Here is a 27,876-nt window from a genome sequence, read left to right as displayed (position 1 = left end):
TGTTCTCTAGAAAGATGAAAAGCCTCAGAAAAGTCAGTGGACAAAACGCGCACACTTATCTCCTCCAAAAGTTCAGTTTATGGAGGAAGCGGGGTAAATAGGAAACCATTGCCGGTAGTAATCTGGGTTAGATTCCTGTGGTCAATTTCTTTCAAGAAGCGACTAATTCCAGTAAGCATCATGCATTAAGAACAAATAAACGAATTCCATTCAGCACTAAGTGCCAATAAGATGTGAAGATTACTTCAAATGGGACTCCGGTATTTTTTTAGACAACAAGCTGAATAGTAGTGAATGGTTGGAATGTTTTGTTGGATCGGAGGCGGCCCCCGGAGGGTATGTGTCTGGATCTGCTTGGTTCTATTGGTCAGCGTCGAAATAACGAGAACAAATACAAGCAAAATTATCCATGCCCGTGACTCCAAAGCGACATCTCCAAACCAAGCCAATGACATGCTATTTATCAACCCCCCGTAAGGACTGATGACTATCCAGACAAAAAAGACTGATAAAGCACCAGCAGTCATACGATCGTTTTAAAAACTTAACAGCTGAGAGATTTCACATTCAACATGATCTTTAAACTTATCAGATAATCTTCCAACCACATTATATCGCTCTGTTCTACTAGGCGTTCCGAGTCGGTGACGGGTCGATGCTTTCAAGCGTTCGTTTTGCGATGAGGGTCATTCTGTCGTATTGTCATTTTTCAGGCTTATGAGAACTCTCAACTGTTCAAGAAGGCCGGATAATAATTTTAAAATATTTGTTGCAGCTTTGTCATGCTTGTGGATGGAAATTATGGAAGCTCTTACGATGACCTGACAGGAATCTCAGTGTCCCTGCATATATACACGTAAATCGGTGTCAGCTGTGGGCGTGAAACGTCTCAGATTTCATGCCAGGGTTTGAAAATCTCTTGATCATCCTAACTCCAGATTGAGAGAAAATGAAATGAATAAATCATTACCAGTTTTGCGTGTGAATTTGTACGCCCTCCAGGAAGCTATCATGAAAAGTTTTGATGCTTTTCCGCCTTATGAAGGGAAAATCTCCTTCAGTAAATAGGCAAGTCACCGGGCAAGGTTGATACATGCAATACTCTATTTAGTTGACGATCAATGAGAGGCTGTCGTTTACTAGGTGAGTAAGTTTCAGTGACAAAGGATTGAGCAACTGACAACCAATGAACTTCAAGTGTGTCCGTTCCAGGGGAGGCGTTCCTACAAATTACAGTTGCTAACAAAAGATATTTTCAGATTTGCAGTATTGGAAAGAATAAGTTTTCTGGAGGGTGCCTAGTGGCAGATCATCGGAAGTGGGCTCCCCGATATTTTATCTAGTTTGCAAGGTGAATGCAGTAACCCACCAGAGTTTTTATCTATTTCATGAGGGAATTGCTGTTTTTTTTGGCCTAATCTGTGTTGATTGAAAATGAGGGAGGTTGTGCACGACATCGAGTTGTTGAACAGAACGGCGTAGGGGCTATTGCAACACGAATGTAGTGTCTTAATGGAAGTGTACTGTATTTGGTGGGATCGAAGTTTCCTACCTAGCACTGTTCTGAATTAAACATCAAACCTATCTTGGTTTTAAGGTTGAAATGTTTTTTACAGAGTCTTCATCCTCGTAACCTGTAGTAATCCGTAAACAAAAGGACAGCGCATATACCAACAACTGACCTACGCCTGATGGTTCTTTAAGACGAGAAGTGCTGTTACTCAACAGTGGGGAAATCTCTTGGAGGAAATATTTGTTAGCAGAGTTTTACTTTTATGTCACGATGTTCACAGCGTGGATGTTTCATTTCTGTCCAAGATTTTGGCACCTTATTGAAAATTGAATAATGTGGAACAAAATCAATGGAAAGTTAAGAATTTGCAAAAATATTTTGTCCCCATGGTGTACGAGCTAGGGTTAAAACAGTCTATTTTTCATCCTCTGTTTCCTCAGGAAAAGCGAGTTTTGTGAATCTGTCCGCTGAACACGTTTACACCTACGGTTTCACAATCAAGCACTATGTTCATCCAAGTCTGTCGGACAAACAAATTGAAAATACGCAGAGCGGGCTGGTTCATTTGACTACAATATCCCCTTGTCTCGCAGAAATTAAGGTAAACTGGAAAAATATTGTTTTTTTCTTGGCAGATAGAATGCCACTTTGTTTAACCATGAGATAGCGTTTCACGCGCTTCGAGTGTGCTTTTATACGAAACTGTTTTTTTTCAACGAAAGCAATTTCGACTTTCATCAAGTGTGATTGAGGTAGACAAGTAATTTCTGCAGTAAACAAATGAAGCTTTCATGGAATGAACCGTTGTTTGCTAACACTTGAAACGGTTTGCCTCAGTAATGTGTCTAAAGGGTTTCTGCTGAACTGTTTCTCCTGGAAGTTCGAATTAAACACTGGTCTGTCTGTGGAACGAAGCCGAACCACTTCTTTAGAACCGTTTCACATGCAGGACAGAGATGTGTGAGATTGAGTAACCGAAGGAAGACGAAAGTTTTCAAAAATTAAACGTTTTTGAAATGAGACTGGTGGTGTACGCCCAACACTTGCTCTGTGCCTCTAAAAGGATTAGTGAAATGGTTTCGCCAAATAAACCAAGGAAATTTCTGTGGTACTGCTGAAAACGAGACAAAAGGGACAAACATTACTTCATCCACATATGAAGGTCATGTGAAAACATATGTAAGCCAATAAAAACTAGGAAAAATCGAATTGTCCTTCGTCAGACTTTTAACAAAAAGATCCAACCCAATAGTATACTTGAGAGCCACGAGAACATCAGAAATGAATATCTGCCCACATGGGAGAAGGTGAATACACGCAATTTTTTAAAGCTGAGATTGATTGGCTTTAAATATTGTCAAAACTCCTCAGCTTACCTGATTGGAGGTCTAGAGTTTATAGATTTATAGCCCCATATCCAGAAAATTCCCTCATTATCTAAAGTCGAATCCACAGACAGTTGGCTCAAACAAAAACGTTTACGGTGTGTTGTCAGGATGTGTTCAATGTCTGTTCAGCAAGCCGCCCCGATGTGTGATCAATGCGGCTGTCAATACAGGAGCAAATAAATCAGTGAGTGGAAGTGGATCTATTTCAAAAAGGAAATCTCTTATACACTGATCAAAGCCGAGCATGTTTCGAACGGTTCTGTTTGTCATAGTTCAACGATAGTAAATGCACGAGCCCGTCGAACACGTGTATGCATCCGGAGGTGACCTAATAGAGAACGCGGGCATCTGAGCCACCGTCCATGTACGTATCGTAGATGTCTCAGTGACGGTCGGCTGCCATCTTGTCGAATCAGCAATATGAAGTCTGAGATTACGGAAGACCAAGAAAGGTCCACAATGAGAATTAATCGATTAGCACAAGAACGCCTGTTGCGGGCTTGGTGATCGTGCAGCTCAAATGTAGGTGACGCACAAACTGATGGATACTCTAACTCATGCACAGTGTTTATACTCCATTCACGGTAGATATGACCATGCAAATGGATCGCACGTCCCTACACTAATTCGAACAGGTAGCTGGTTGTCCACATTTCTGTTTGACAAGGCTAAATCTGGTGCCATCATTCCAGACGACTTGTACATTCGTATTATGTTTACAAAAATCGTCCATGATAATCCTCTGTTGGTCTTTCAATCCTGAAACTTGACACCGTACTTCGTAGCTAAGATCTTCCGATAGCTTCACAAAATAACAACAAGCAGGTGTTGTAGACGGAAAAACTGCAGCCATTTATCAATCCGTTCAACTACGAGCTCACCACTTGTTCCCCTGCTGAATGACGTTTTTATGAGCGACAAATCGGACGATGGTACTAAACACCTAGTTTCGTCACCTCTGCTTAGATGTCAGTTTCATCCTCGTAACAAGTTTTCCCAAAATTTTCCGTCATCTTGCGTACTTTCAACCAAGTCAATCCGACCATTCTGCACACTACTGAAGTTGAATCATTTTCACTTATTGAATATCGATCTTTTGAATTATCAGCAGCTTAGTTACAGAAGTCTGTTTACAAAATCCCAAGTGAAGTGGGCTGTGCACAAAATTCTATGGTCTCGTGTTATTCATACAAAGGAGAATTCAGACAATCAACTTAGCGAACCGAGCTGGACGGATTCGCCCTGATGACGCAGAATAAGCTGGCTTGAACTACAGGCTGATGAACTAAGTGCCATTGGTTGCCTAAACTGATTCGTAACCAAGGGTTCCAGGACCTCTTAAACAAACATTAGAGATCGTTACAAAGAAGGCAACCTTACAAGAGCCAGAGAGAAAAATTTCCCGGCAGTAACACGAAGGTCTTGGTTCAGACGAAACCACTACCAAGTGTTAACTTTAAGGACAAGGTAAGGATCCAACCCCACAGTGAATTTGTAAATCAGAATGGTGTATGGCAGAACAACTTGGCAAGAGGACGTGCGAGCACTTGTCATGTCGAAATACTAGTAGACCTACAACCTCGGTAAAAATTTCGATCACGTCACATGTCGTTGGGAAAGTCACATGATGAAAAATGATCAAGTGGTTCGCAGAGTGCCCCGTAGGTTGGCGATATCGACCCGAGGAATGTAGCCTGACAACAGCTAAGGCACTCAAAATACTTCTGCGTGACCCAGCATTATACTGTGGTTGGTACGAACTTTAAATTCATCTTGGTCATGTAGCGTACGCTAAGTTACCCAATCACCCCACAGAACTTCAAACCAGCATCTGCTTTATTAGAGGAGATTTTGTTTGTCTATCATTTCAGCTGTGCCATGTTAGTCCTCCTTTATTTCAGCCAGTCAACCAATATCAGTCCCTCACTTTGGCTGCTAGATACGTTTTGGCCTGATGATGAGCTGCCTCAAAAGATAGATGTTCGTTGTTTTATGTTCTCGGTGACACTATGGGATCACAACCATGTGTCTGCTTTGCCAAACATAAAAACCACTGCTATAATTTCGCTAGCAATCTTGATCGAAAGTTCTTCCCGCAAGCGGAGTCAGTCTACAACAGAAGCCGTGAAGCTGTTTCAAACTTATTGGCAGCCAACAGCAGTGCGCATCTAAGCAGTTTCCAGGAGCGTTACTAGCAGAGTTAAGTCACGCAGATAATTTGGATAAAGCCGTGGTCTAACTGGATAGATGCCGTGTGAGGCACTTGTACGCGCAAGTTACTTCAGCGATTTTACGATTCCGTACTTTCTTTTGCGATCATGCTTTCACTGCATTGGGCCTTTGCTCTTGGTGGGTCACATTCGTATTGCATTTCCTTGACCGTGCTGGGATTCGAACCCCAGGTACTTGACCTGCTCATTACCATCATCCCATCTCATTACTCATCCAATCGTCCTATAATCCATGAATTTTCAGCTCTGAAGTGGAAAACTTGTTCATACTTGGGGCGTGTGAATAGACAAGCCCAGCTTGTTGAACGTTGAACTGCCCTGCCTTTTGACCGTCCCGCATGTTGAAAATTTTCAGTGAAATAGTATCATGGACACCCGGAAGCTGTATGACAATTCCTTACGAGTCGTAAGCTAGATATCCAAGGTTCACGACCAAACAAGTATACTGCTAGTGAGCTGTAATAAGAGCAGGACTGTATTTCGGTTCTTTTACTTTTTGGCGGGGATTAACCGGAAAAATACGTCACAGCAAGGGAAGAACTCCTGCAAACATGGATAGCGTTAAATCAAATGCTGTAATTGCTGCAACTGAATCTTGTCTTCACTGGTATTATTGGCAACGACTTTTTTCAGAATGGCTTACCTGTGCGTTGAGTTTTGTGTTTATTCTGATGTGATTTCTTCCAACGGTCTCTCTCCATTATCGAGGCATGTATTTAGATAACTGCGCCGACATTCATGGCATATTACCTACAAATCGGAATCGTTTAAAAAGTAAAGGTGATAATTTACCGTGTTATTCTTCCAATCTTTAGTGGCGACGTCACTTGGAGAACTGATGAAGAATGGCGAGAGCTTGCACATTAAAGTTTTAATTCTCTTCCGCTGTAGTCACGGAAAAACTGGAAGTTCGACAAGTGACGTCAGTGAAGTGTAGGTCAGTGGACTGTAAATAGTCGAAATGAAATTGCGATGAACTGATTTTGACTAATTGAATTTCATGAATTGGACTGGAACTGTTTTTCTTATAGGAAATCATGCTAGCTGTAATTTGCACCACTCAAAAATTTGTTATTTATGCACCAATAGACGAATCCTAAGAACTTTGTTTAAATGAGATGTTAATCCCGGTGGAAGTTATAAATAGCATGTTATTTTCCGTAACAATTTTATAAACTAACCTTATTTTAACTGAGAAAAGGAGTATGAGCATGCTAGACAGATTACCACAGCAAAGGTGGGAGGGTACGTCCCTGAAACTGGTCGGACTTTAGGGAAACTTTACTGATTTGGTTCTCCCATTCATGGTTTAATTACGTTCTCTAAAATACTCACCTCTCCAAATGAGTTTTCTGACAGATTTTTTTGGATGTTATTCATGTCATTCGGGTAAAGATTAAATTATTGTCCAAAAGCCTACAGCAACGAAGTGGTTCAGAACGTCCAAAAAGCTTAACAAGAAGTTGTTAGCCACATCTTCAAACAAATTCATTCACTGTATACAAAAATCAAAATAGTTGGAGGTTGAGGGATAGAGGATACGACTGAAAATGTACTGGGCATAATTTGAAAGACGGACTGACCTCAGACAAAATTTCATTCAAGTTGATTTGAACCAGTTTTCCTCAGCTTATCCTCGTACTTGCACACCACAAATGTAGTTTTTTTGTTGAAATGGTTTCCTATGATATCAATGAAGTCTTTTTTCTTCTCCTGGTTTTGAATCTGCATTAATAAATCATTGGTTTACTGACCATGCAGCTCACGGATGTGCGTGAACAATCACAAGTCAGTTATGAAGGCGAAGACGTCCAGTATGCTTCACCATTGAATTACGCCAGCGACAAAGTCGTGCAGTTTTGCTACGATAATGGACGGATACAAAAGGTTTGGATGGATGATGCGGACAGCACGCAGCTTTCGAATTTGAAACGTGCCATCTTGTCACATTTGCAACTATCGATTGATAGCCTGGAGCTCCCCACCTACACCACCGAGGTGAGTTTCTGTAAATGGTTTAAAATACGATGATCATCCACTTGCATAGTGATTATTTGTTCCAAGGGGAAATTTGCCAACAACATCACTTGGAGTCAACATCCTTGGTATGGATCAAGTATCAGGCTTAATTTTTGTGGTGGCCAGCGGTTGAGGTGAGGCAGTGGACGCTCACGACTCCTTATCGTTCGAAACAAGTTTTTTCATGGAATGTTAAATTGTGATTATTCTTAGAAAACAGAGGAAGATTTGTGGAATCTTGAGGTGCGAAATCCAAGTACACATATGATAAAATGAAAGATTCTTATGGGAGACGGACATGCTACGCAGCACTCAACTTTTCATTTCAAGATCCATCAGTTGCTCGTGTAATTTTAGCAGTTTACTTCGAGATACTGTACATCTGAACGGTGTCAGTGTCTCTCTCTCATACCGGCTCAGAGGTCCACTTATTGTGCTGATGAGTGCTGGTCACCATTAGGCACAGGTGTGATGAATCCATCGGGAAATAGGTCTGCAGAGAGCGAAGGTCACTGGAAGCTTAGTCCGTAGAGCATCCACTCAGAAAGTAACTTTACCAATCAATTCAAGCAATTTCCGGTTAGAAACCATGTCCTGTGGGAATATCGGTTTTAGTTGCTGCATTTTCGATCACCGGAAAACGGGACAGTGTTGAATATACATGTCAAGTCTTGTTGGCGGTGGCACTTTTGGTTATTTCGAAGACTACGTGACTGAGCAACTCCTGCCAACGCCATAAACTGCTGGTGAGTTTGGTCCAAAAGCACCCATCGAGAGGCGCCATAGTTGCCAACCCGACTAAGTTTACTTGTTGGTGTTTCCATGCCTAATTACCAGGTCATAAAATGTCAACATATTTTCACTACTACTCAACACAAGGTTAAGAAAATGAACCATGGGAGGCAGACGGCCTTCTGGCATGCATACCCATGCCTTAACCAGCATAGTCTATGAAGAATGAGAAATTCATCTGACGCAGGAGAATTCTTTCTTCCGAAAACCATTTGACGTACCGCAGCATGGCTAATCCGATGGCTTCGCCAGGCGAGACCAATGTCTTTGGGACACCGATTATCAAACTTCAACATTTTTTTCATGCCTTTGCGCGTGGAAGTTACGTTTCTGATCCATAAAACAGTGTAAATCGCATTCCCGAATTGTAGATTCCGCCCTTAGCTGACAAAGCGACATTTAGCAGGTGCCATAGGTGTCGGATTTTGGCAAAGGACAGTCCACTGTACAAAAGCGCACTACTATGTAATTATCACAGTGCAATATTCATTTAGTTGCAACAGAGTAAATTATGTGAAACAGCAAGGACACAACATGGAAAACACCATTAGCAATAGTCTCGCCAGTCTTTTAGTGGATATGAACGCGACCGCCCTACTTTACTTCCGGAAATTATCAATGAGGAAAACGGATGGCCATCACAAAGCTTGGATCACTCGTTTGTTGGAAGTTCACATTAGATTTGCCCTAAATTATTGTTGGTAAAGGTACACCAAGGGTGCCTGAGAGGGTGTTCGAACTTCCTCAAATTTCGCAATAGAAAATGCTGTCTCAGAGATTCCCAGCTGAATTTCACCACATGATGTGTTAGTAACAACGGATAACTGCATGAATAACGAATAAACTAGGTTTGTAAAAGTTCCAGCCCTTGGGTCTCGATCATCACGGGGCAATGTACTGTAATAGCAGTAGTTCACGGCCTTTCATTGGTCAATCAGCTGACTGCTGATCTGTCTGTCGATCTGCAAAATTAGTTTGTTTAGGTTTCGCCACAATTCTGACGCCATTCTGCTAAACCGTGCGAAAAGACCAACGACCACTTGATCAACCATAATGGCAAAAAGCGAATAACTGCATACATCCCGATGACAGCACATTTGTGAGATTGAGTGACTGAGCTCCATCAGCCTGCCTCATCCATCAAACCCTGATGATTATGGTGGTTGTGTTTGCCAGTAACTATTGCTCGACTTTGTCTACACGGTTCCTCTCCGACATACTCGTGTATTATGATCATTTAAGTCTAAGGGAAGTTAATCCTTTTGATGTCTGTTTTTGCTGGGTCAGAAATACATATTGGACAAACTCAACTGGTGTAACGGTGATACTACTGATGGGGGGGCATGCGAATACGTTTTCTCGTAAACCCGCTTTGCGTCTCTTAAAAAGTGAGATCTGGTACCGAATTTGTGGAGTCGCTTTGTGTTCTCGTAAACCGCTTTGCGTCTCTTAAAAAGTGAGATCTGGTACCGAATTTGTGGAGTCGCTTTGTGGTATTTGCTTGGATTTGAACAACAGTCAATGAATAAATAGAAAAGTTCGGGAAGACGCGTTAAATGAGAGGATGGATACTCAGTTTTTGTAAACAAGATGCATATGAGAGTTTTGTTTCCTTGTCCAATAGTCTGTAACTATTCAGTCTGCATTTTCTAATAAATAACTCCACAGGGAAAGCCTTCTTCCTTTCACTGGTAGCTGTCAAGCTAAAAAGCAGTAATAAAGTTTCAAAGTGTTCGTCAGGAATGACATGCTTTGAGATTCAAGCTTTGGGATTCAGACGTTATTTTTTTGCCTCGTGAGTGTCATCATTCGTAGGTGTTTTTTAATACAAATTTGGGTCTCGTAAATATGTAAGCCTAATGGCCCCCGCAGAGGCTAAAACTCTAGATCGAGTTGACCTTAACAGCCTTGATAGAACTTCATTACCAACTTTATAAACTATGGTAATATCCTCACAGATGGGCTAGAATCGGGCTGTCACAAGCACGTTATTGCCCTTGGAAAAACCCTAGTAGGTTTAGATTTGTTTGGATAAATGCCAAGTTGTTTGACCTTTCTCCATAGAGGATAATGTTGGTAGCTCAGGTAGCGTAGACGTTTGTTTTTTCCCTGAGATGGGTGGTTTGATTGCAAACATGTCATCACTAATCGAGGTCACATCATCAGTGCGTTGTTAGGGAGCCCTGTGGGGCGTTGCAATGAGTCGGTGGTTGTACGTGCAGTAGTGTTGTGTTTGTGTCAATATCCGTTCGGCCAGGCAGTTACGTTAGATGCTCTGGTACCCCACGTCCTGATTGATCGATAACCACGTGGCCTTTGATCTTGGCCTTACCTACTTTCGTACTTTGGTCGATGCTGTAGTGACCTCTGTCCTTGTCCCCTCTAGGTTCTGGCTTGTGACTTCTGTTGATCCGATTTCAAGTGGTTGCTTGTTTCCTGGTTTGTGAATCCCATATTCGGTTGTTCCTGAGTGTTCCGGTTGAGATGTTATTCCTTTGCAAGTAGTGGTGCGTAAATTGGATCTGGTTCAATGCGTCGGTTGATCGAACCCGCCGTGGAGTACCATGCTTCCAGAACTTCCTTTCTGTGTCTCCGTGTGCCAAAAATTTTGCCTTTTCCAGACTGAATTGTCTTCGTGTATGAATATTATGAGGAAGGCACCATGTCTCCTGAGCGTGTAATTTCCTCCCATTTAATACAAAATAGTTCTTATTGCAGTCGCCGCAGTTGGTTTGGTACAACACATTGTTTGTCCTGGTTGTGTCATGTTTGTCCTCCGATCTTCAGACCATTTTCCTTAAATTGGCATTTTGTTTATGGGTTACGAGGATCTCTTTCTGAGCTAACAATCTGGCCGGGAGTACTGGTATATTCTTGACGTAAGAAAGAACTACCCGTCTAGCGGCTTGTTCTTGCTGTTGTTGTTGTTGTTGAGATGTCTTCTTTTTCAAGCTCCTCTTGACGAAATTTCTTGGATATCCATTATTTTGGAACATTCTGAATAAGTAGTTATCTTCTTTCTCCCGCAATTCCGCGGTGCTGCAGTGTGTCTTCGCTCTTTTGATCGGGGTTTGGACGTTGCTCACCTTGCAGTTTACTAGATGATAACCTTTGTATTTCAGTATTTGATCCGTATATGCTACTCTCCGGTACGTAACGTGCGAGGTGCGCGAAATAGCTGAATTCAATCTCCCCTGTTATGAAAACTGTTCTTTCTCTGCTCAAATCTGTCAATTGCCTTTCTGATACTGCTTTTTTCTTTCTCCTCCATCTGTAACTGGGACTTAGTGTTTTAACATCGGGTTGATTCCGGCTTGTCTTTATGGTTCTTTCTGTTCATCAGTGTCTCCACGCTCTCCTTTATCTGGTCTTGAGACGACGATTACCGTGTTCTTTCTAAACTGCTCATAAGTCAGTCTGTGAGGATTGCTAGCAGAACGTCTAGTTACTTGCTTGCACCGTCTGCACTGAGATCATATACCGACCGGATCGGATTCGAATCTGTCCGCAGCCCCATCGGAAACGGCCGCCAATCATTGTCTGCGAAAACAGATGCTCCAACTCGGTTTGGATCTAATAGGTTCTCACCAAACTTCAAGCCGAGAAAAAAGTAATTCTAGGAGGGTCAAGTCTAAAGCCAAATTTAGACCACTAAGCACATATGACCGGCGACCTTTACGAATATGCCTTCATTCATGAACCCGAATTACAGACCCACATAATGCTTTTTTTCGGTTGCTGGCGTAATAACAGAGGGGGCTGTGACAAAATGGCTTCCGTCTGATCACGACTGTTAAGTAAATTAGATGTGATTGCAATGTTTCAGGACCGTCCAGTACTGCCAACTGTAGCAGACACGCGATGAAGACGCGAGACCCTAGCGTACATAACGTGTCTATATAGGTCTTCTCAAGCATGTCATCCAGTCCCACGGCCGAGGCCATGCAATTTGCCGGACGCCTCTGTGCGACTACGGTAGAAGGCGCAGAACTAGTGGAGATGTAGGGAGTGGTTCTACATCAGTCGAACTGACAAGTGGTTGTGTGCACTTATCAGCAAAGAGGAAGCATCAAAAAGTGGGTTGGGTCTGAAGCATGTAACCCAAAGCCGGCCAGAAGTCAAAGTGATTCTTGGCACCTCCTAAATAGACTGTCGTTACAATAGAGAACCCAAAAAGATTTGCAAATAACGTCAAATAGGAATTATCGAATGGAGCAGTCTTAACCGGAGGCAAAATGATCCAAATCTGACTAAAGTGGTCGTGGATCCTTCAATCCGTGAAAGTCAGGCACACCGGCTAAACGATGAGACCTTTCAACCGAAGGTCAGTGCTTGTCTAGCGCGGCTGTCTAAGGAGATTTTACCGATTAGTTTTCCGTCTGCCTTAAGACATGTCCAAAGCAGTAACCGCCTTTGGAATGACGAAGTTACTTTCGTGAAACACGTTTTGCCTAGCTATGAATACATTTTAAGCAACCTTTCAGATACAATGGCTTGTCATTTGGTCCTAAAGTTTTTCCCCTGTGAAAGGGATTTTTTCTTAGAATGACCCAAATCGCGGTGTTATTTCCCACTCGAACGACTGATAGCATAAATAAAGTTTCGTGAATTCCACAATCACGCCTTACCACTGGTGAGCTATCTTTCCCAGTTCAGAGATAAAATACCAGAGCACCTGAAGAAATGTTTGAACCTAAGCAGTATAGTTTTTTTGCTAAGCCCCAAATTCACTTTGGAGAATGACATCATTGGCTCCATAATGGATAGCAGCAGGCTCAAGTGTCTCTAAGCTTATCGAATCCAAACACAATGCACCTCTTTAGAATTGCACAAGATTACGCTCATCTCGAAATCGATCTCATGGTGCATAAATACTGTCACCAGAAGGTCCATTCAACCGCGCATCAAGTTTGTCGTCTCGTTTGGCGACAAAATGTTTGCAAGCTCGGCGAAAAGATCAACTTTCACCTGATCAGAAGCCGTAATTGACACTACTTGAAGTTTACCCTGATAATCGGACAAAATCTTCCGGTAGCTTGTGGCCTATGGTGTCGCATAATTCTGTTGTGACTTTTGGAACATGATGCTCTTCATTCTTCAGCCTTGCAAAAGGGCTTGGTTCCTTGGTGACTCTTACGTCATTTGCCCTGATGTAAGACAGAAATTTCGTCATAGGTTACTCCAAAGTATCTGATCATAACCAAGAGTAAAGACTCGTATTTTCCAAGACCGTATCGAAATTCTTATCAGCATGTTCATCCAATAGGTTTGTAATTATGAGAGCAGTAACCTTGGATACATCAGCGTCTATCAGAGCAATCTCATTTAGGGCTAATTACGATGGCTCCATGAGGCCGCTTGACTAACAAAGTACGTCAAACACGTTTCATCTAATGTTTCTGGTGGTGATATATTTACACAAAATGTGATTCTTTACCAGACAAAATATTTTTTGTGATAGTCAACCATGGGGTGGTTGATTCCCATCTCTGACAACTGCAATACGGAATTTACTTTATACGACACTCTAGAATTGACTTCTTGACATTGATGGCATTAATGACGCTAATCTAAACTAGAACGTGCTGTTCTTCCAGCCTCGAAAAAGCAAAGTCGTAGTTTTGAGGAAGGCTCATGCAGAAGAAATGCTAGCATTCTAAGATTTTGAGTATTCTGATTGGACACTTTGTCTTGTAATCAACTCTTCACAGTCTAGTCAGAAATACCGAGAAGCAATGTACAGCCAGTGACTACTTAATGTATACTCTGTGCTGAAGGGATGTGGCGTTTGGACGCTCAATAATGCGTGCTGCCACGTCTTGACTTTTATATCTAACTTCAATGTGGCCTGGGTGTCACGGCAAGATGGGCCGCAGCAGGGTTGGGACGGTTGACTGAGGCACAGATAGTTACGTTTCGATTCACTTCAATTCCCGCAACTTAAAAGTGCAAGCTATCTGCTGCAGCAGTTCGTTAGAGCGGAAGCCAAACAGTGAAATTAGTCGCCTTATCCGTGTAACGGTGATACTACTGATGGGGAGGCGCGCGAGTAGTATGTGTTGTTCATCAAATTTCGCTTTGTGTCTTTTGAAGAGGGGAGATTTGCTGCGGAATTTGTGGAGCCACTTTGTAACATTTGCTTGGATTTGACCGATGAACGAGTGGAGTCAATGAATCTCCAGGAAAGTTCAAGAAGACGCGTTCGGGAGAAGATTGGTGTCCAGTTTTTGTAAATAAGATGCAAACTAGAGTTTTGCTTCCTTGTTCAATGGTCTGTAGCCGGTCTAGTTGGCAGTTCCTAATAAATATGTCCGCAGCGAAGGCCTTCTTCCTTTCATCCGTACTGCTGACATGGTAAAATGCTAAACACTTCGGGGACACAACACTGTTGATCAACCTATCGTAGGTGCAAATGATGTTATTTTCTCATAGAAGAAATCTGATTTACTCAGAGTGTTAGGAGGTTTCAAACTGAGGCTCGAGCTTTACTATCGGCATTTCTTAATACTCTGTCGTTTATTAACTGTATCTCATCAAATAGGTTTCTGGTTAGAATATTTTGGCTTTTGGGCTGAATGTTTCAAAAACCTTGCACAAAGTCGTTCCTCAAATAGAAGTAATTCGTCACAACCAATATCCTTGTTCAGGTTTATCTTCAGCGAAACACTCGTCACTTTTTACGAATTACGTTACTTTTACGCTTCCTCTTATAAATTCACAGTTTTTCTCCGCTTCACATGCATTCTAGAGTGATATCTCCGGACGATGTCTCACGGAATTTCACCCTGTCAAAGAAGAAACGAAGAGCGTGACCATCATGAAAACAAAGTACACTACCGGTTGCACAGACAAATATGTATTCCAGTCTCCTCTGGCAAACTACGAAATTGATGCGCCTACGGTGAGTTGTTGCATTTTTACTTGTTGTTATCATCACTTTTAGAGATCTTCAAACGTTACCTCTGAGGCATTTCCACTTTGTAGTATAGTTCCAGGTAATCCCATAAATAGGTCACTTATGTATTGACCATTGGATAATATTTGTAGCCGCGGATGTAGAGTAGCAATTTTATTGGTGCAGTCGTATAGTCACTCATCGAACTGTAATGAAGAGCGGGCCCTCGCGACAGGCATAGGTAATCGATAAACTGGTTTAATTCAGACCCGCATTCCCATCCACATACCCTTCGCTAATGCAGCGTGTGTGGTGTGCACCTGTTGTCCATTGGCTGACGTAATCAGGCTGTGCGTCGGGCATATTTCTGGGTCTTGCTGCAAATGGGAATATCAAACCGCGGTGTATTCGTATTGACCTGACTATTTTCAATATTGTTCGTCCAGCCGTTCTTTTATTTACTTTGCTGACAGACCCATTTAAAATAGTTCACTTCTATGCTTCTTATAAAACTTTCTGGGAGGCACCACGAGTTGAAAAGAAGGCGTCCTCGAATGTTTGGCACATACTTTCCAAGGCACCTTTTTGACTGTCCGTTGAAAAATTATATTGTTTTCCAAAACAAGTGCACTTGCAACGATAGCGATGAATATAAGTAAAGCAGGAAACAATATGTATGATTTAGTGTGGTGCATTCTGTAGTACGATTTCGCACGAGATTTCTTGTCACGCAATAACGAAAACACACACATATAAGTAAAACGTTTTTATAAAACGGATGTGAAGAAATGTGTTTTTCGTATTGCATCGCAAGCTTAGCTAAAGTTATCTCAATGCTGACATAGTTATGCTTCAAAAATCAGAATATTTACAATGATCTCTTTCAACTAAAATGTCCATTTTATTTTATTGTGTGCGAAGCAATCAAGTAAACTACCGCACGTTACGGGTATAATGCAGTGCGAAATTCAGCTGAAACCGACCCAAGAAATACAACGAACCAGTTGTAACGAGGCACTGAACATAACATCTTCCAGTCTGATGCAAAATTCGCAGTCCGTTGTGGTGAGAACAATCACCGAAATCCGGCTTGTTCGGAAAAGTCAGTCAGAAAAAAGCAGTGTTTTCAAAACAGGTAAGATCAAGCGAACTAAAAATATGTTTCCAAAGTATACTGTCGAGTGTGCAATGTTTTGTTCCAGTTGCATTGGATAGATTTTGCCAAGCGGTTTTCATAATAAAGCGGAAATCTTGAAGTTTGCTCTCGCTAGTTGGGAATATTGCATGTGCAGAAATATTGCTCCAGATTGACAAAATTCTATCGGATCAAAACTTCTGGATCTGTTTCTTGAGAATCTTTCAATATAAATTTCAGTTTAGATCGTGAAAATCCTAAAGAACTTCAATACAACTTCCTTCCTTCAGCATGTTCTGACCGATGCACAACGCTGTTTGTTTCACGCATAGTGCAGGACACCACCGTGGCCAACCAGGTCACTTCTGGATCGCTACTGAGCCTTAAGCGCAATTGTCTCAAGACTTAGTTGAAGACATTTACAAGAAGTGCCAAAAACCAAACTAAAAACCTGAGGTTGGCAAGATTCAGATAAACCTTATTCCTACATTCGCTGCAATGGAGATGAGAAAGCAGGTTCTGATGGTTAACAGATGGTGTCGTCGTCGAAAAAAAGAAAACTCCCTCAAAACTTCGTTGAAAATCATATAAAATCCATATAAATTTTCAATTTCATTACGAACAAGTCACTAGTTTGCATCTTTACCGCACCTTTTCTCGTTGGAAATTCTCAGATATATGTAACTCCTGAATAAGTTACCACTAAGTCTGAATATGTGTCTGTAATGATATCTGCGTGTTGAAAGTTATTGGCCATCCTAAGCAAGCGGAGGTTCACTATCCTTAACCAAAGTAAACCGAGGCAAGTGCGCTGAGCGTTCACCATGGGAACTTAAACTCCATGAAACAGATGAGATGGATTTTAATATGTACGGAGATAGTATACTAACATGGTATGGAAAATCACATGAGCAGATTAATCAATAACATGTTCTTCTACTAATACCACATCTTAAATTTAGTGAACTAGACACCAAAGTAGTTAACTGCAAAGTAGTAATACAAGTGATCTTCAGTTCATCAACTTCGCATAACTTGAGGCTCCAAGTTGATCAGTCGGTAGTTTGAACAAACACGCAAAAGGTGAGAACAATCATACAAAGCATACGGTATAATGAAACCAAAGCGCCTGCCGTACACCCCACCCATCCGGATATTGAGCTCCAGAAACTTCGGTTCGAAACGTCAATGATCGAAACGAAATGTATCAGCACACCAATCTATTAAGGCTAGATGTTAGAGATAGCAAAGTTAGCATACCCAATTTTAAGCTGATCGGTAACGGCACATGGAATTTTACGATTTCCTGAACATGATCCATGGATTCCAACTGTCCCGGACGCTGACACGTGACTGAAGCAGAAATCATTTGCGGAATAGTGGATATGTCATTAGTGTCTCGACAAACTACTGAATCAACCGAGCAACCTTCAAAGGACTGCTAAGGATGGACTTCCTCGACGAGAGCTGGAAATGTCCCTCGGCTTTCTCTTGAGTGTTGAAGAAATGCGGCAGGAAAAATGTAATTTCGAAATGAAAAGACAGCTAGAGAAAGTATGTTTGCAGCAGTGTTCAGATATGATTATCAGGCTATGGCGGATGCATTTCTTCAACGGGTAAACATGATCTGGTAGGGTGTTTCATTCGTGTCAGTCCTGGCAACTAAACGAGTGTTACTCAGCCGCCGAACAGCAGAAGTAATCGAAGCACACCCAAAGAAGAATGTTGGATCCGCGCTGACCGCAGAACAATGGACCTGATATTTTATTCATGACACCTCTTGAAGGCATTCGAATCCGTCGTGAACAGCTGTCTCCAAAAACGACGCTTAGCCAAATGTCGTCAAAACTCACTCAAATCTAGTATAACGGAATGCGCGTAAAGATACAGTCCACTGGATCAGTTTCGATGGCTTTTGAACCCCTAGTGATTTGAAAGGAGGTCCAGATGAGTTCCCGCCCTCTTCAGCCCTTAGCAGCCATCTTATGTGCAGTTTTCTTGAATGAAAGTGCTAGTATATAATTTGACTACCAGTCTGACGGACGTGTATTCAATAAAAGGTGTTTTGCTGTAAAAAATCTGGTTCATTACCCAAAGGTTCACACACCTGAGACTACAAGTCGCCAGTTACTGTTTGCACACTGATATGTTTAACTGCAGCTTCTACTTAAAGAGTTTTCAACTACTGAGATGCACTTCTGGCGCAGGTGGATGAGAACAGGACTTTTCCTATACTTCACACTATCCAAACCAAGTTGGCTCAACAGAGATTGCGATCATGTCTGAGATAATCGCATCTGATTGGTCGGCCACCAGCTTACACACATTGATTCGTCAATAAAAAGTCCTCCGATAGATTGAAATTGTCAGATTTCCTTTAGCTTCATTAGGTTTCCAGATATTTGGGCCTGTGACGGTGACATAAGTAAGCATTAGCATGAACCAAGGCCTGAGAAAATGACTTCGCACACAGAACTTTGGTGTGCTAAGCTGGCGATGGTTCTAAAAGTTACATTCAATCGCCATCATTATGTGGACGGGGTTGAGTTGAATCGTGACCAAATAAAGAGTCCCATGCGGATGTATTCTGGGTTCAGCTTCTTGCTAATATGCTTTCAGTCATCTTCTAGGCTGATTCCATCTGTACCAGTCACTCTCTGACCTCATTTCTCATATGTCCATCCAGGGAATAGGACGTGAAAATGGATGCATATTCGGCTAGGCCAATGCTGTATATGCCAGTACCATTTGTTCGCTTGTCTATGGGAGTAGTTCGGCCAGTCTGGAGAAGGGCATATATATATATATATATATATATAAAGTATGGATTCTTTACTGGATGCAAAAGAGTGAACTCGTCAGGATTACACTAGGCCGAGGAAGTCAATATAATACTGAAGTACGCTTGCAGTACAGTGTTAATTTGCAGTCATTCAGTCTGTCTGTTAGTTTCTATTGGTTTCAAAGTTTTCAGTTCACGTGAGCCAGAAGGCACGAGTCGATTACCAAAAGAAGCCTTCTACGAGGGCAGGTAGGTCAAAGTCACTGACCATAATACAACTCACACACCAGTTAACGATATAAATACTCAAAGTATGCAAATAGGATGGTCATGTTTCCCTATGCTCATTTTTTTCTGTAAAATCTTCTTTTGGCAGAGGGTAGTCACGAAAGCTCAATGTTCTTCGCGAATCCTACCGCCACCAGCAGCAACTATGATCGGTTCAGACTCCAAGAAATTGTGGAATTATTTATTGAACTGGATAACTTGGATGTGACTGAACAGGCAAAACAATTTTATCATTTGACCGAAATTATTCGAGCCATGCGACTGGAGGAACTTGAAGAGTTGCACACAAAAATTTCTCTACTAAACTCAAACCACACAAAGTAAGTTTAATTCTGCCATTTGACGTATTGTTGTCCGTTTGATGCATTGAATAGAAGAATCCATTTGCTCCAAAACTACTTTCAGTTTGCGAAGCTAGGATAAATTCTGTCAAATAGGATACTGAATAGAATAAACTAACAGGCCGAGAAATACACTCGTTTGCAAATCGACTTGGTCTTCACGAGAGCCTCCACTGAATCTCTCGTTTAGGATATTCTACAACTAAATGTGCTGCACATAGGCCGCCTCATGATTCATTTGGCACAGTATTCGAGACATCGCAGTATATTTTTATAGAGGAAACTACCCACGAGTTTGCTGAAAACTTCGACAGCCCATGACCGGTTTCGCCATTCATGGGGCTCATCAGTTAGGCGAAGTTCCCGAGTTCCTGTCAACCTTACGTTCTATTTGGACCCAAATTAAACTGTTTTCGAGAAATACACCCACTTGCAAATCAATTTGGTTTTCACAAGTAGACCGTAAGGTTGACAGAAACTCGGGGACTGTGCCTACCTGATGAGCCCCAGGAAGGACGAAACCGGTAGTGAGCTGTCGAAGAGTTTTCAGCAACCTTGTGAGTTTTTCCCTTTATGATAACTAACAGGCCATTTAAGGAGTGAGTTCGAAGGAGAACAGCCTACAACCAAATGTGAAAGGGACTGTAGAAAATTTATGAAGTCGGTTGTTCGTGACGAAACTTGGGGTGAATTCTTGATTTACGTGGACCCAGGTTATTTCCGGCTATCCGAGAAAACCACTTCAGGCCACCCAGTACCGTGTAAAATGCTGTTTTTATGTGCTTTCCGTGGGTGAGTGAATAAGATTTTCGGAAAACTGTGCAGTGCCAGTTAGGCTCTTAACGACAGCTGACTTTCCGAGCAGATTCAGAGCCATCACCAAAAGTTAGCATCTGTGAACAGCAGAAGAGGTTTGCATAAGATTAACCAAACCAAGAATTAGCCGATTCGACCATGGTCGTTTTGGCTGAGAACAGCTCCAGCTAATTTATTTTCCTGGTTCTGCTATTATTTATTTAAAGCTAAGCGTACGACATCTGAAATGATGGGGTGTGAAGTTTAGCTGGCTTTTTTTCCATGTCTCCTTTGTCAACTGTAAGGGCGAAAGACCTTACACGGAAAAACAGAATATGTCGTCATAAGAATTACTGATTGGTAGTTCATTGATAGGTTGTTTCGACTACATTGAACTGTTTGGCGCAAAGCTGTTTAAACTAGCAAGTGGTTGGAAGATAACACACCAGGTGAAAGCGTATATATATATATATATATATATATACGCTTTCACCTGGTGTGTTATCTTCCAACCACTTGCTAGTTTAACCGCACAACCAAGCATTATGAAAAAGTTCAAATGTTACTTTCTTTTATGTATGATGACGTTAAAAGTTAATGTACACCTAACATATTAATCGTATTTAATATATGTTTCAGGATTCTGAGGATTTTTGTGTTCACCAACAGATGTTTTAGCGCTGTTTGAATCGTTATACTTTAAATGCAAAAGAATTGTAAGAATAAAGGACTTTGAGGATTGAAACAACATCTGAGATCAATTTGCAGTGGGACCGAAATGCAGTGGTTGATGAGGCATATCGGTCTCATAAGCGGCATCCAAATGTTCCAGCTACTCCTGGTTGCAGGGCTGGAAGTGCCAGGGTAGGGATATCGGTGAACAAAGAGAGGTGAGGGCAAGTGACATTTCCTGATTGTACAAGCGGATAAAGAGAACTTTTTTGGGGTATTCCACCTTCGGCTTTTGACTCAATTCTGAAAATCAAAGCATTAACGAAATAAACAATCTTGTTTGAATTTCGGACTGTAAGTTTCGCCAGCCGCGACTTTAGAAACCATAGAATTTAAACTTCATAATGTCAAACTTTAAAAAAGATTTCTTACGAAACTGAAAAAAAACTATCAAAATTCATAGCAAACATAGCCCCGGTGACGCTTAAGATAACTAACCATGATCCAAATTTTTGGTAGCAATTTGAAGGATTCCTCATTTGGGCTCAACAAAGCAAACATTCTTCTTTACGATTTGTTCCGCAAGGGATTTCGTGTGACTTGTTACTCAATTTAGTCATCAAGCGCTGCTTCGCACTTCACTCTTAATTGCTTCTGGCGGCTAGCCCCTAACTACATCACGCATGTCATATATATATATGTCGTATATCATATATATCATATATATATACCAGTCATGGCTAACGCTGGTAGTGTCGGGCTAACGCCCGATAGTGTCTTGTCGAAAAAATATCGTTCTATCTCCAAACTACCCATTAGGAGGAGGAGATTCAGCTGAGTTCCTCGTTAAAATCCAATTAGTTTGCAAATGAATTTAGTAGACAATTTTTGGTTGCTTCATTTCATATAGAACAACACCAAGAGATCTGATAAACTACCGGACTGTAGTTTAGTTGTTTCTCGGAAGGGCTCACAGATTTACCTCCTGATTTAATGTTGTCAAGGAAGCGAAAATTCAAGGGAACTCACCACATAGGGAGAAGTCATCCGATGAATTGAGGCATTTGTCGGTTCAGCCACCCATTGTACTGACGTCTGTCATTCATTTTAGACGACCTACGTTTGGAGTAGTTGCTTCGTGTACCGGAAATGTTTGATGTAGAAACAAAGCCGGAGATTTCAGTCGGGAAGTATCCTGTTAATATGATGCTTATATGGTTGGTAGATTTGCAAGTAGTAGTTGTCCCGGTGAATGAATGAATATTTTTTTAGGAAATTGTGAGTCCTCATAGCCCAATGTTGTATTGTTTGCTAACAATTGTGGTAGGCTTCTGTGTAGAGACATGGTCTCACCCTACCCAAAAGTGGGCAATAAATCAGATCTCATACTGAGATTAGGCCAATCCGTTGGGAGAAAACTGTAATTTATTGTAAAAACCGTGGCATGATTATTCTGAGTGGAAGTAAAGAAGATTATGATTTGCCAACCCGGAATATCCCGAGATATGTAGACGGCTCATGGGATAGTAATGCGAATAATCAGATAAAAATAGTTCTGACTATTGAGCGGCTGGCAAATAGCTAGCCGCATGTTTTCTTCACCGACTCTCACCTGGGTAAAGTAGTTTAACGGTTATCAACAAGGACCTTTTTAAAAGAAGAGTACAATTCATAATTTGTCTCCGTGTGAAAGAAGAAAGTGGCGGTTAATCTGCGTAACTTACTCACAAAAATCTTATAAATAGCATAACACCGATCCGTTTATTATCCACCCCCTCAGTGAACAGACCGCAGTGCCAGGTAGAAGTTAATAATAGAAGTCAATAATCGGTTAATGAATCATACAGTTAATAAAAGCTAATAACGAATAATGAAGTTAATAATAATAGTTCCTAATTGAGACGCCAAGCTGCCTGACAAATAAACATTTGCTACTAGTCAGTGTAATTTGCAAACGTTCTGTGACTTCCGCAAAACGACAGATGTGCGAATATCCCAACAAAATGATCTGAATAACATCTTCGTCTTTAGTTCCTTCCCTTCCGTCACCTATCCGCTGTTTACTAAGGACTTTTACCCTCATGGCTGAGCGATAGTTAGGCACAAGTATGTAATACTAGTGTATTGCTGTCAATAATGATGACAGCGGTGAGGACAGTAAATCGATATGCGTATGCTGATCTTACCCACTATTCAGTAGGTCGGCTACGTTCTTGGTTAAATAAGTAATTTTGAGCCTCACTTCCGGTAAACTGACGAAATTCCTTCATTTCTTCTCAGATATGACTCTACAGTCCCTCGGAGTGTGCACTCTGTGATGGCACCGATCATAAAATTATAGATATAGGACAACCCTGACGAGCTCCACCGATTTTGAGAAAACTTCTCGTCATCACTCGAGCACAGTAAATGGCAACAACAATGTTTTTAAAGCTTCATCAGCTTCCTCTTCTGGTCAAGGATATCTAGGAAAAATAAACTGCCAATTGAGTCGAAAGCTTTTTAAAATCAAGGAAACCTGGGATCCTTTGGTGGATGAAATAAGTGGCACAGCTCACGTACGTGATGTGATGTGATGATATGATCGATGTACTCTTTAACTCTTTTATACACACCCTTCCTTGTACTTGATCAACCGATATACAATAGCTATTCACCGAATATATAGTCGCCATTTACTTTGCGGAATAGAAACATAAGTTTAACCATTTGACAAAACCATAAGGCAACAAAGATCACAAATGACCCATCAAATTCACGAAGGAAAGGCCGCCGCCCAACTAGCGAAGTGCGTACAAAGCGCTGTATAAACGCACGCAGTAAGAGAGGAAGTACCCATCCAACAGCGCATTGATAGTGTCTCCTCTTACGTGGACAAACTACAAGCAAGTTAATTACCAAGTTTGGTGAAAAGATCAACAGTCACCTGGTCAACGACCCATAACGTCAGCTGAACGCCCAACAACAGGTACGGGGAGTTGGTTCTGCTTACTTTTGGTGTTACACAGTTTAGCAATCCCAAAAGATATGAAACATCCAACATGGCTTTACCTACTGGTTTTACGCTGATCAGTTCAGTCAGTACATGACTGCATTTGGTCGAACTTTGGACAAAAATCCCCGGGCTGTTTGGTCTTCTGGAGAATGTTCATACAACAGCTCACCCACCCTTTTGTTTTTTGCGTAGGTTCATTCGGAAAATGCCATTTGTGGGCTCTCTGAACAAATTTTGTTCAGTGATGTCTACCCAGACACTAGTGTCAAGTTCACGTCATCAGACGCGAACTAGCTAGAACACTTCGTGAAGTAGCAGTGACTACGGCCATCTTTGACAGCTAGATACTAACGAACCGACCAATAGAACGAGCAATGAGGCAGGAGTCGAACACTGCGTAATATTTACGGTGAACATTCACCTTTAACAACTGATTTGGTGTTAATATAGTCTCCGGGTACTGGATGTTCACAGGTTGGCTTCCCTCTCATGCGTTCGTTAGTAAGCCCATATGTGGATCAAAAAATGCGTTGTGATTGGCCGATTACACGAAATTCCATGAACGACTGGATGCACTATCTGAAACATCGATGTGCCGGATTCGTCGGCAAGTCTGTACCCGCAAACTGGTTAACCTAATCTCAGCCCCCAAACCACACTCAATAAAAGCTTGACGGATTTTATAGTTTAGGTTTGGTTTTTTTTCTCTTTTCATTGAAACCAATGACTACGCCCACTCACCATGGATACGCACTCCAGCCGATGTTGGTGAAGGTAGATATGATGATGATACTGATGAAAAGGAGGAGGAGGGAAAGGGCTAAGTTCAGTTTGCCGGGATCATGGTTTGACAAATGAGTCAGCATATGAGCTAACAAAAACCATTTTAGGTTAGTGGTTTTACTGTATCTAACCTCAACTATTCTGGTCAAGGCCACTTCTGGAATATTAACCGTAGCTTCCAAATACAAGAGCAACGATAATTTACTCATTATATACCTAAGAATGTTCGCCATGTCAAAAACTTCCAACTGTTGGCTCCTGTAGTTCAAACAGAATAATTCGGACTAAAGTTTGTTTAATACCATGAAATTCTTAGTGAACACTGCCGCAGGTGGTATTTTTTCCTTGTCAAACTAACTACTAGGTGAGTTAGTAGTGCGCACTTTCTCGAAATGGGAAGGCGATTCAAAGCCGGACGACTAACTATGTGTATGCAAAAGGAAAACTGATTTAGTAGATCTAGCACCGGAAAGATTTCAGACCTTACCTAAATCCAGCAAGATGTAAAAAACGGTAGATTATTTTCAATCTGCCATCCTGCATTTGTTGCGGTTTATTACAAGATGTTTTTTACGTCGTCCACCACACAGTCAACAATTCAAGAATACAGGACTCTTTAGGCCGGTTATTTAATGAGGCAGTTTTCAGGGTTCAGGTTTGAGGTTACATATTTACTCAGATTTTATCACCAAAATGATATGATAAAGTCTTTCTTTCCTAGCCGGATTGGTTTTTCAATGAAGCCGAGAAACAAGTCTCCGCAATGACCATACACTATTTACAAGCAGCATATATCACCTCCAGATTTAAGCCGAGCCACGTTTTTACCGCGCTGTCTGGTTCATGAGATTTCTGCAGTAACACATTTGCTTTCCTTTTCACTGGAAACTGAATACCAAGTCCCCACCCTGCCTGGTTCAACTTAGCGCGGCAGGAAGCGGAAAGCAGCTTTCAAGGGAAGACAAACCATTGGGAAATGTTTGGGACCGACTGGGTAGTAATCGTTTCAGAGAGGTTTGGTAAAAAATCGGTGGATTTATTGCTTGTCACGGTTTCGCTTTTGACACAAAAGCTTCGTTGGGTCAAGGAAGGTGTGCCCATAAGACCAGTAGTGGATGGCATGGGTTCATCTCCACATGAGCTAGCCAGAAAGCTTTAAACGTATTCGAGTGTCCACCAAAGGCTTTCCGGCGTTATAGATGACACGTTCGTTGTGATAAAGCGGGATAAGGTAAACGAATTCTTTCAATATCTGAACACTGTGGACCCTCTCATTAAGTTAAGCATGGAGCTAGAGTCCACATCGAGTACACTAGCTTTCTTTGACTGCATGGCACACAAAAGTGGTGAGAAAGTAAAAACCACTGTTTACTGGAAATCAACAGATGGCGGTGCGGGCTTAAACTACTCCTCTGTACATCGAAAAACAGTAAGTGCTAGCATAGCTTCAGCGATGTTTAGAAGAGTGAGAGCACTGTGTACAGAGGAGGTCGACCGAAGAGCAGCACAACTTGAGGTAAAAAAGCGACTTCAAGGTAGCGGATACCCAGTGAGTTTAATTAAGTGGCAAATAAATGGGCATTGGTGCCAACACCGAGGCCCAACACGGAGTAGATCGGAAAAGCGGTCATTCCCTACAGAAGAGGGACGTCAGAAGTCATTGGAAGGGTACTGAATACGGTTAATATTAGAGCAGTATTCCAAGAAGGAAGACTTTACGCTCAGTGTTGGTGTATTTGAAGGATCGCCTTCCGGTTGATAGGACTAGGAACTATGTATACAAAATAAACAGCAAGGTTCATATAGGTCAGACAGCCAGGGGATTGCACACCAGAATCGGTGAGCATAAGCGTTCCATTAACAGACCATCGAGAAATGCAGATGAATACCAGGCAACAGTCAAAGATTCGGCAATGGCAGGGCATGCGCTAGACACTGGGCATAGGATGAATTTAGAAAATGTGGACATCCTGAGACGGGGTTTAAGATTCGTACCACAGTGGCTTGTGGCCGAGGCGGGTGGAAATCGCCAAGCATCCCAGCGTAAATAGAATAGAGGGGGTAGAACTTTACAAACGTGCGGAGAGCGGTCTTAGATCAGTCGAGATGACACGAGGCGGTGTGTAGTTATCAGCGAAATGGTCTGGTTCTAAAAGTACCAAACCCAGGTAGATTTAGATCCAATTAATCACCCCCACCTCTACCCCCAAACCAATTGTCGCGGCACCCTCCGACGAACACAGGTGAACGAAATCTGTGAACGACCTCAAGAGGAATTTTCCATTAAGGTGTCCTAGACTGAGAAGGCAAAGACGAGAAATCCGGGTTCAACGCGAAGACGCCTCCTCCCCTAAACAATCTATGGTAAATGTTAGTCATCCCCACTAGCTAACAAACAGGGACATCAAACTGAACACCCAGCACTGATCAAGTCGGTTAGTCATAAGAAATCTCACGGATTGGTTCCCTGACGGCCTTAAAATCCAATCAACCGACTTACTCACTTGGCCTGACGAAGCTTTTGTGACAAAAGCGAAACGTTGCCCAGCAATAAATCCACCGATTGTTTACCAAACCTCTCTGAAACGAAGATGAACCACGTTTCCGAAGATGGCATAAAAGCGGACATCTTGTGAAATGTCTGACACGGATGCGTAACTGATCGGTTTTAACAGATTTTCCAGGGTAATATTATCAAATGGAGTCCTGAATGGCATCTGATAAAACCATTGTTGCTCACTCTAGTGAAATTTCGCCCAGTTAGAAAACTAATATTCCTCCAACTTTGACCTTCCCAATTCTGCTTCTTTTTGAACGCGTATGGAACCATCCAGATAATTGCAAATGGCCCAAATCGTTCCAAAAATGAGATTTATCATCTTTCAGTGGCTGAAAATAGATGTATATTTTGATGATAGAGATTTGGCTCTCCGCTGGTGTACTATTCTTATTACTTTTCTGGCATGGGTTAGCATGCCGTCAGAAATCGCAGCGTTTAAGAGACCTCACTGCCCAAATTAGAGACTGTTGATAGATGTGATGGGAAAGAATTCCCACTTGGGTCAAGGAACATTTTTGGGTCAAAATATTGTTACAAAAGTGCTGGTACACAAGCTGGGCAAAAGTTATTTGAATTTAGGCAATTTTAGCATGGAATGCGCGGCTTTTGGTTTGTTTTACCCGTATTTTTATTTTAGATGGTAGAAATGCTGCGTACATCTAGTTGAAGCCCTAGGCAAAATCAGTT

General features: G+C 41.8%; 1 protein-coding gene across 1 annotated transcript in view; it reads left to right on the top strand.

The window, feature by feature from the left end:
• Window positions 1-27,876, top strand: part of T265_08036 (hypothetical protein) — a gene marked incomplete at both ends in the record, with an annotated part of 180,939 nt that overhangs the window by 8,430 nt on the left and 144,633 nt on the right. Inside the window, 5 exons of the mRNA XM_009173730.1 lie at window positions 1,954-2,114; window positions 6,894-7,130; window positions 14,692-14,844; window positions 15,760-15,973; window positions 19,132-19,363. Coding sequence (XP_009171994.1) covers window positions 1,954-2,114; window positions 6,894-7,130; window positions 14,692-14,844; window positions 15,760-15,973; window positions 19,132-19,363 — 997 coding nt within the window. The remainder of the gene's footprint in view (window positions 1-1,953; window positions 2,115-6,893; window positions 7,131-14,691; window positions 14,845-15,759; window positions 15,974-19,131; window positions 19,364-27,876) is intronic.

This window comes from Opisthorchis viverrini (assembly GCF_000715545.1).
Source record: "Opisthorchis viverrini unplaced genomic scaffold opera_v5_200, whole genome shotgun sequence".
NCBI lineage: Eukaryota > Metazoa > Platyhelminthes > Trematoda > Opisthorchiida > Opisthorchiidae > Opisthorchis > Opisthorchis viverrini.
This window is presented reverse-complemented; position numbering and strand designations above follow the sequence as displayed.